The sequence below is a fragment of the Calidris pugnax genome, unplaced genomic scaffold (genome assembly GCF_001431845.1).
Source record: "Calidris pugnax isolate Ruff unplaced genomic scaffold, ASM143184v1 scaffold1, whole genome shotgun sequence".
NCBI lineage: Eukaryota > Metazoa > Chordata > Aves > Charadriiformes > Scolopacidae > Calidris > Calidris pugnax.
The window spans coordinates 6,887,938-6,897,894 of record NW_015090800.1 but is presented as its reverse complement, the minus strand read 5'-3'; the positions used below and the strand labels follow the sequence as shown (position 1 = coordinate 6,897,894).

At 42.1% G+C, this 9,957-nt stretch overlaps 1 protein-coding gene across 2 annotated transcripts in view; it reads right to left on the bottom strand.

The window, feature by feature from the left end:
- Positions 1-8,258: 8,258 nt before the first annotated feature.
- KIAA1551 (KIAA1551 ortholog) overlaps positions 8,259-9,957 on the bottom strand; it is a 56,237-nt gene continuing 54,538 nt past the window's right edge. For both annotated transcript variants that reach the window (XM_014937414.1, XM_014937415.1), the window contains exon 6: positions 8,259-9,280. In XM_014937414.1, coding sequence (XP_014792900.1) covers positions 9,138-9,280 — 143 coding nt within the window. In that variant the 3' untranslated portion in view covers positions 8,259-9,137. The remainder of the gene's footprint in view (positions 9,281-9,957) is intronic.

Genomic DNA, 9,957 nt, shown 5'->3' with positions numbered 1-9,957 from the left:
CTGGAGATGCCCACGGGTGAAGCAGACGGTACCAGAGACAGTCGTGTCTGGTCCTCTGCTATGCAGCTCTGGGGCAGGCCAGCATGACCACAGCAAGAGATTTGATGTTAACATGTGACATTTATGCATATATCCAGACTGCTTCTTCTATGGAGCAGATGGTCTTCAGGCTTTTTATGCTGCTCCCTGTAGGTACTCCTTGTAGCCATAATGCTGCTCCTTGCAGGTATTTTCTTTGGAGCAGCTGCCTGGATGGACAGAGGCCAATTTATCAGAGATTCCAGTATTGGCAAAATCACTATGAAGTTAATACAATGGAGACCAGAACTGCATAGAGTGGGTTAAAACAATAGCAACCCACTGAATCACTGAACCCGAACTGCAAATTGCGTTAAAGGACATTTGCTTCCAAAGCTTGACAAATTACAAATGTATAACAGTCCCTGACATATCCTGAGGATAACTGCCATCGAACTAATTATTCCTTGTTGATAAGATCAGACAATTTTCCCTTTGTCAGTATGCCTTGGCAAGCCAATTGCGATAATGAAAAGAAAAAAAAACGCTTGCTTTTTTTTTTACCTATATGGTTTTTGCTTGTTGTCACTTTTTTATAGTGTGTTGATATTTGCTCATATTTGGAAACACATGATCTTTGTTGTTTGACTGACACAGGGATTCTTAATATTTGTATGAAGATTCCGTTTGTCTTCTCGTCCTGCCCTAGGAACTGGGTACAGCAAGGAATATGGATCTCTCACACATTATATTTATGGACAGTTTCACAGAAGTTTTCTGTAAAGCACAATGCCAGATCCAGTTAGGATTCTGCAGGTAACTCTTTAAAGGAAAATGCCTCTTCCACCAGCTGATGAGCTGCTGTCATGGTCCTGCTGGTTTGTATTAAGGAAACTTCCATCCACCTACAGAATACGTCTATTACGCCTATCAAATATTTTTTACTTTTTTTTTGTTCTAATGAAATGTCCTAGAAGATGAATTCGTGTGGCAGGCCACAATCTTTCTCCTGCTGGGGTCTAAGAAGAGTAGTCTTTTTTCTTGTTACTTGCAGAATGATTACATGCACAGGTAGAGCATTCATCTTAGCCTTCACTCATAGCCATTGTATTTACAGTCTGTTATTTCCAATCCATATTGGTTTGTCTGTTCCTCGAAGTCCTCCTGTGACAACACTATGGAGTAAATAACATCTTTCATGTTTCTATTGGTACTGCTATTTCTAGTTCCTTATGTCTTCGAGCATAAGCAAGCACCTCTCTACACCAAACTTAATTTTGCTTCAGTATAAATGTGAATCCTGCAATAAGTTTTCCTTGCCCAGGCTTCTAGTGCTTCTGGCAACACCCCACCTTGTTTCTGCAGTGCCTGAGATTCAGGACAGTCTCTGGACTTCTAAAGCACAAGAGACATATTTTTTTAATCGATGTAGTTGTCTGAGCTGACACAGGCAGGATGCAGGAACAACCACAAAACCACAGATGAAATGCAAAGAGAAAATTTAGTCTCGATACCTTGCGAACCGGGGGAACTCCAAAGCAGCACCCGGGCAGAGGCATGCGGGTGGGAATTCAGGCACCATGGAGCTTGGTCCTTGCTAGAGAGAGTCCTTGCTAAGAAAAGAGAGACTTCAAACCTGCTCTTCTTGCCTGGACATCAGGGATTCAAGCAGGCGTAGTTTTCCACCGTGCTTTGATCTTCTCCGACAGCAGGGCAGGAATCTCAGGCATGTTTGATAAGGTGCCTCTGAGTCCATCACAGGCCTGTATAATCTAAGTGCAGATGTTCTCCTTGTCAAGCACTTAAGACTAAACAAAATTAGTGTGACATCTGTGTTTTCTGCCAGCCCAGGTGCAAGTCATTTGAGTGTATTTACAATCCTCGTTGATGATCTTCCATTACATTCCCATAGTAGTCAAATCAATAAAGAACCAGACAGGTAGAGAAGTACTGTAAGCAGTGAGATTAACAAAGTGCATCCAACACGTCCAAAGAAATGTTCTCCCACCACTGCCATCAGCCACCTCTCTACCTTATTCCCTGTTCAGACCCATATTTTCCCTCACCCAAATACAGCACCCTAACTTCATCTCACATCGTTTCCTGGTAGGGTACAAGCCACCATCTCTTGTGGCTAGCTGGGAACACACATCTGCTGATTTGTGGGCTAACCTGAGGGCTAAGTTCTCTCTGCTTTTACAGCAGTGTTGAGGGAAGGAAGAACTCATAATTTTTCTCATCTCAAACCAGCCATCAATGTTATCTTCTACGGTTTTTGCTTTATATTGGTCAACAGAGTTAAAAGTTACTGGGTGAGAGCGCAGTGGCAGGCTAGTTTCTTTCTGAAAAATATCTAATGGGATGTAAAGGAAAGGCACTATAGGCCAATTAACATACAGAGTATTTTTTTACTCCTTATTAGCTGTATCTCCACATTTTGGTCTGAAGACCATCCTCTGTGATGATTTATTGCAAAATTATTTTGTTGCAAAGTTTATAGTTTCTGGCTTTCAGCTTGCAGTCTATTGAACAAGCGTTGCTATGGCAGAGAGACTTTATTTTTTAATTTTATTTTTAAGGAGAATGCTATTTGTGACTTTTCTAATAGCACTGATGATTGGAGGAAAGAGGATAGCTCCCCAGGGAACATGGGAAGGCTGCACAATGGTGCAGGCTCCATTTTACAGTCCTAACATCCTCTCAGACACAGGTTTATTTCCCATGCACTTGAATTATTAGTGCCATAACAATGTAAAACTGAAACAGGAGCAGGAAACCTCTGTCATTTTACACTGAGATGTAAAATTTCACATTTTAAGACTGAAATAATGTTATGAATAATCTAAACCAGCTTTATAAGATCAAACAAGCTATGCTCATCAGTTGGCACTGCCTGGAAAAACACAAGGAGTGATATGAACTAATAATAAGCAAAACACTTATGCACGTAGCCATAGAAAGCAACATTACAGAAAACAGACACCGTGGCAAAGTCCACAATTACACCATATGAACGTCTTTCACTTTATGCCATGATATAACCATACAGGTAGAAAACCTTCTCGTCCTACTTTTCATTAAATGAAAACATTGAGGTGAATTTTACCTTGAACAATGAAGACTGCAAGGCCTGCGTTCATTTGAACAGACACAGCTTTCCGTCATCACAGCCTTAATGGTAAGGTGTCCTCCTCAGACGGTGTCCTCTCAGTCCTGGGACTGAGCTGCTTGCAGAGAGCCACGTGGATCTTCGTTTTCCCATGACAAGCATCACAGCTTTGGACTGAAAACTTCAGTCCCTCTTTGACTACGGACTGTGTCTGGTTGGGATGGAGTTACTTTTCTCCATACGGTCCCAGTTTTCAGATGCGTGACTAAAACAGCACTGCCAACGCACCAGTGTTTGGGCAATTGGTGAGTGGTGCTTGCACAGCCTCAAGAACTTGTTTTCCACTCCACCCCCAGAGCCTACTGGGCTGGGGGTGGGCAAGGGGCTGGGAGGGGACTCAGCCAGCACAGGTGACCCAAACTGACCAAAATGGGTGTTCCACAGCATACAATGTCATGCTCAGCAATAAAACTGAGGATAGTCTTTCTGTAACTGTTGCTTGGAGACTGGCTGGTCGTTGGTCTGCTGGTGGGAAGTAGTGATTGTCTTTCTATCACTTGTCAGGGTTTTTTTTTTCTCCCTTTTCTTCACTTACTAAACTGTCATTATCTCAACCCATGAGTTTTCTTGCTTTTGTTCCTCCTGCTCTCCCCCTTATCCTGCTGGGGGTGAGGTGGGGAGTCAATGAGTGGCAGGTGGGTACTTAGTTGCTGGCTGGGGTCAACCCACCACAGATTACCAAACTGTAACTGCCTTATCTGAAACGCCATACGAAGGGAACTTAGCTCCACGTTATTTTTAAAGTTTATTCAGAAATAGCTCAGTCATTTCAAAGAAAATGCTAGGAAAAAAAAATGTGCTGCATTCACTGGGAAATTTCAGCATCTTTTTATTGACGATGAAGGGCTGGAAACCAGGACCATGGGTTGCTGGTGCAGCTGTGTGCCTTCTGATCTCCCACAGATTCACTAACCTCCCCCCCCCAAAAAAAAAAGGGCAAGCAGATAAACTCAGAGCATCCTAGCCTGGATAATCTGTTTGTATATGCCCAAGGGGACTTGCTGAACCTCAAGGCTAGGTACTCCAAAACTCCCACTGCCGTGGACATGCTACATACCAAACCTGTAAGGAAGCAAACAATCCCCGTTGCTTTTCTTGCGAGCTAGAAGATGTTACAGTAATGAGCACAAGAGCTGGAAGCAGGGAACCATTTTGCTCTTGTAGTCTTAATACTGATAAACAGATAGCAAACAAAATAGAAATAAAAAGCTGCCTGGCTTAAACATAGAAGTGTAAACACGAGGTAGGCTTTGCATGGTTCAGATGGTAGTACTAGAGTGAGAGCCCAGGAAAAGTTTCAAGACTGGGAGCTTTGCTGGGATGAAAACAGGATGGAGGCCTGAAGACAGAGGAAGACAAGTTGGAGGCCAGCAAAATAAGATAATAAGTTGTGGTTTTTTTTAAAAAAAAGAAGGTTGCAACGGCAATCTTGAACATTCAGCAAGAAGTCCTAGGAGGGAAATAAAGTGAGGATGAAGGCAAGGTTTCCAAAAATAAAGGCAAAATATTTAGGCCTAGGAAGGCAGAGAGACAAGGACTGAAACAGGAAGATAGCATGTGTAGCCCCTACAGCCAAGTTTCAAGGAAGACTTAGTTTAAAGATTTCTAGAACAAAGGCTGTATTCTAGCTTGCAACCCACCTGTCTGCCACCAAGAAAATCACTCTTGATTGGAACAAGCACACACCTGAATAACACTCAGCTAATGAGGCCTCAGTAGGAATGAAGATTACATACAACACCTGGGAAGGAAACTACTAATACCACCAAATGTGGAGATAACATTTTTCCAAGTTCCCAAGCCCAGCACTTTTTAATGCATGTTTTCTGGCACTATTTTATTTTTTCCTTGATGACTGGCTCTATTCTCAGTTTATAAGATCCAAGTATGTATGACTGGACACATGGCAAGACAGTGGGTGTGATTTACAACATGCCATGACAATTATGTGAAGTAAATGGCTGCTGAATTTATGGCATTTGCATTTGTATTTGGTCAAAGGAAGTAACAGTGTTGTGGCTAATCATATTAAATCTGCTGTTACACAGACTTCCACCCCACTGACATTCTCAAACTTCACTTCACTAGATGGTTAGGGCAGGGGCTCCTTATGAGCAGATGTGAGCCCAGTTCCTGCTGCCTGAAGCCAAAGATAGGCATCACCTGCTGGATAGGCCACCCTTTGGGGCCATGGCCTCATCACACCATTAGAAACCAGCTCTTCTAAGTATCTCTAGTTTCACCTGTTGACAGTGAATGAGAGGAAGTAAGTGTTTTGCGGAGACACTCTGTGTACCTTTCCTGAACTTCTACAAAAAGTTACTCCTGATTTTCCCAATGACCCCATTTCTCCACGCAAACCTGCAAAGGTTCTCTACATCCCATTCTCCAATTCATTAATGAAGATGGTGAACAGTGACAGCCCCAGTATCAATTGCTGAAGAATGCAGTAATAATCAGACACCAGCTGGTCTTTGTACGACTGGTGACAGACAGTATCCCTCCAAACCCAGCTGGTCAGCTGATTTTCCACCCACTGTGTAGGCCACTTATCCAAACCATCTCTCTACGATTTGGATACCAGAATACTGTGAGAAACCACATCAAGAGCCTTGTTAAAAGTAAACAATATTTTCTACATTCCCCTTGTCTACAGAATTTGTGTCATCTCATCATAAAAGGTCATCGGGTTGGGCAGGTGTGATTTACCTTTTGTAAATCCACACTGACTGCTCCAATTCACTTTATCTTTACTGTATTTGTGTAGTCATGACTTCGAGGATTGTTCTATAATCTATGTGCAAAGAAAGAGATCAGGCTGGCTGACCAGTATCCTGTAGCTCTGTGGGTCATCTTCTTGTCTTTGAAAATGGGCAGCAAATGACATTTAGCTTTTTACATTTATCAGGAACCTCACCTGTGACTGACTCGGGGCACAAAGGCAAGAATGACAGAAGTGGTAGCTCCTCCTACTGACACAGAAAGTTTCCTAGAAAGGAATGGGAAGAGAGAAGATGGATGCCAAGAGGACAGCATGTTGCACACCCGCATCCTACAGTTTGTATCTGTCAGGGCTCAGTGAAGACCCCTAAGGGCCATGAGCCAGAAGCTGAGGGAGGTATCACAATTGGCAAGGCAGGGGCCTCACCAGCCAAGGCCTCATCCTCACAGCACCCAAGTAAGGCAAGAAAGACAGGGATGATAATCAGGGTCAAGCCAGAGTCCATATCACCAAACAAGCTTGCAGTGATGAAGGAGGGCCAAGGTGAAGCTGGGAAGTCAATCTGCAGGCCAGGATCAGATGCAGTGATGGTCACCAGGGTCAGACATAGTCTTGATTGACAAGGAGTTTCATAGTAATAACATAATCTGAGTCCAGGCAGGAAGACCATCCATGGGTCAGGGTCTGGATCCATGGGCAATTTCCATGCCCACACACAGGCATGACTGTAACAGGTAGACCTTGAACATAACTCAGGCAGGGACTAATGCCCTGGCTTGAATTTAGATGGAGCTCCTGGGCCCATGAGCAGGGGGGTAGGAGTAGAGGTCCCAGATATGGATGATCAGGACCATTAAGGCCTATTAGTGCTCTTAGGGCCACGACAGGTTTGTACTAAGTAACCCCACTGATAACAGTCATATTACAAGTCCTTTCGAATACAGGCAACAGGCAAGAAAACAGGCACACATCACATCCACGACGGGTACCTTCAGTGCTAGTGAGTGCCCTCACGCTCACATTTGCTTTAAGCAACATAGCACTCATTTTTTCCACAGTAGCCACACTGAGGTGGATGTCAGCATCCTGCCCATCCGAGGTGAAAGGTTTGCTGCAGCATCATGGCTTCAGTCAGCACCATAAGGAGGGGGAGAAAAGGCAACCAAATAAGAGCATCTGGCACAGTCCTCCTAGTGTGCAGCTGCATGCAGCCATTACACAGTAAGTGTAGCACAGGCTAGAGGCCAGCCCTAAGTGCAAAGCACTTTAAGTGCTTTAAGACAGCTGCTGAGCCAACACAGGAACCAAGCAGAAAGGATGTGGCCAGTCTGTCCCAAAGATCCTAGCCATACCAAAGCTGCATAGGCACAAGTCACCATGTAAACGTGGTCACAGAGGCAAGACCCACTCCTTGGTGTAAGGGAGGAAGATGATGTCGCTGTATCCACTGGGACTCAAAACTGGCACGCTCGTTTATCGGGTGCCAGGGTCAGTGAGCAAACTTCTCCAAATATTTAGAATATAATCGTCATGGGTCAATGGATTGAATAATTTTCTATTGAAAAGTATTCACCCAAGCATTTAAGTCAGCTTCATGTATCATTACATAGAACAAAACCCCAAAGAAATTCTTGACAGGAACTATGTGTTGTTTGTACTGGGTACACTTAAGGCTACAATGAATCTTCCTTAATTCAGGCAGTATAATAGAGGTGCTAAACTACCAAAAAAATGCAAAATAAAATCTCAGAGTTGCCAACATTATTACAAAATTCTCCAATGGCAACATTGCCCACAAACTACTAGTTTTATTATTTTATTTTTTGGCTGGATGCCTAAGACAGCTGTGCCAGACAGGAAAAGAGTTAAAAAACTCCCAAACAGTCTCTGGTTTGAGAGAAGAAATGTACGTATGATGGATGTGGACGACTTATTTCTCCCCAACAAGCCAATTTTTAATTCAGCATGCAGATTGAGCTAGGAAACTATCATGTTATGCTCCACTGAGTAATTATATCCAAGATGCCTACAAGCATATCTCTTCAGGAATGGAGTAGTACTGAAGGCTTTTTAAGCAACCAACCAGCTTCCAACTTTAAGTCAGAGCAGGGTTAAAAAAAAAAAAAAAAAAGATGCTCAAGAGAAAAACATTCCTGAGGTGTTTTCTGAAGTATAAGTACATGCTCTTAAGAGTTCCAGCTTTTTTTTGAAGAACTCGAGTCCAGTTCTCAATTGTAACTATGAAACCTTTTAAGAAGGATGATCTGGCACTTATTTTAAAACTGCTTCTCATCTACAGGAATATCTTCAATGCCGATTTAACTAACTGCAACAAACACAACTTATAACTTTTAAACCAAAAGAAGACAAGGCAAAGCCTTCAAAAGTTTATTTCCAAGTACAAAAACCGTTCAATGAAATATCTACATAGTCTTTACTTTCAGTATAAAGGTTTAAACAGATAGAAAGCATCAAGCCCCAAATTCCTGGGAAAAATAGGATTCAATTCAAAATTCTGAACAATGAAAAGGCACTTAAACAAAAGATATCCAGCAACAAATATAACTCTTATGTCACAGTGAATGTGTAGTCAAACATTATCTAACACTTTACAAAGAACTTAATTACAGTCTGGTTAAAATGAGCAACATAGTCCAGACAAGAGTGAATTCAAACTCCCTGCACTTCAACAATCACACTTTTCTTTCAAGTGTAAAGAAAGCAGAGAGAAGTCTTCAGTCAACTATCAGTTTACAGCATTGTGCTCAGATGAAGAACTTGAGAGTTCAATTTGTACAAAGTTCCACAAAAAGAAATGAAAAAAAACTGGGTAGCAGCATAAATACTTCACAGTATCGCCTGATCAGTATGTAAAAGTTTTTCTGAATGAATAAAGAAAACAGACTACGACAGTTTAAATGAGCTTGAGGTTTTTTTGGTCAGGATTCAACTATCTTTGAAAAAAAAAATAATAATTCAAATACGCCCAAAGAACCAGTACAATGGCATTTTCAGCACCAAAGCGTATTTGTGATCTGTGCAATAAATACAGAATAAGATCTCAACCATTCACAAATGAGGCAAGTGGGGGGAAACTGCCAACACCCCCCCAGAAAAAATTTTTTTTTTCAATTATCCAGAAATACAAAGTAAACAGAAAAAAGTATTTTAGTGTTGGCGGTTTTTTCCCCAATGATACTGAGTAAGACCTGTGATACAGGAGTGCTATCAAGACTTTTGCATCTTTTTTTCCAGATACATTTTCCTGTAGGTCCGAAACATCTCTTTTGAGTCTTTGATTGGAATGTGAAGAGCCTCACCATCTCCATCCAGGATCTGTATAGCTGTATCAAGTGGAATACAGTCCTCAGCTGAAAGACAGAGAAGCAGGTTAAAGCAAAAGTCCAAGAGTCTCAAATGATTTTACTCCTTATGCATGTGGTACTTAAGGCCACCCACTGTCAAAAAGGATGCCACAAACTTCCTTCCTAAAGCACTGAACACCTCAGATTTAAATCAACCTCCAATGCACTTCTACAAAGACAGGCAAGTGACCATTTGGTGCTTAGAAGAGATTTCTAAAGAGTATTAAGAAAGGTGTGAATGTAGATGCACATTTGTGACAGTAAGAGAAGAAACAAGTGGGCTCAAAGAATAGCAAGACATATTCAACAGCCATAGAGGATGTAAACATTACAAAATATGTTGCTTGCATAAAGACCACAACACAGACAACGTGCCGGAAGAGAACTTGCACTCTGATAAGAGGAGGATGGCAACAAGGTTATAGCATGCTGACCGCACCGTTTTGGTTCCTGTTAGACCAGTAGGAAAACAAGACTATAGCTAGAAAGATACAAAAAGCAAAGAAACAAAGACAGCACGGAGCAGCCTCGCCCAAGATTTACAAAGGATGAAACAACCAAGATCCTGAGATGAAAGATGCTGCTGTTGTAACTGTTGACTCCTAAGCGGTACAAAAGACCATCCAAAAAGAAATTTGCCAATCAAGAGAAACAAGGAAGATGTAGTTTTGGCACCACTTTTC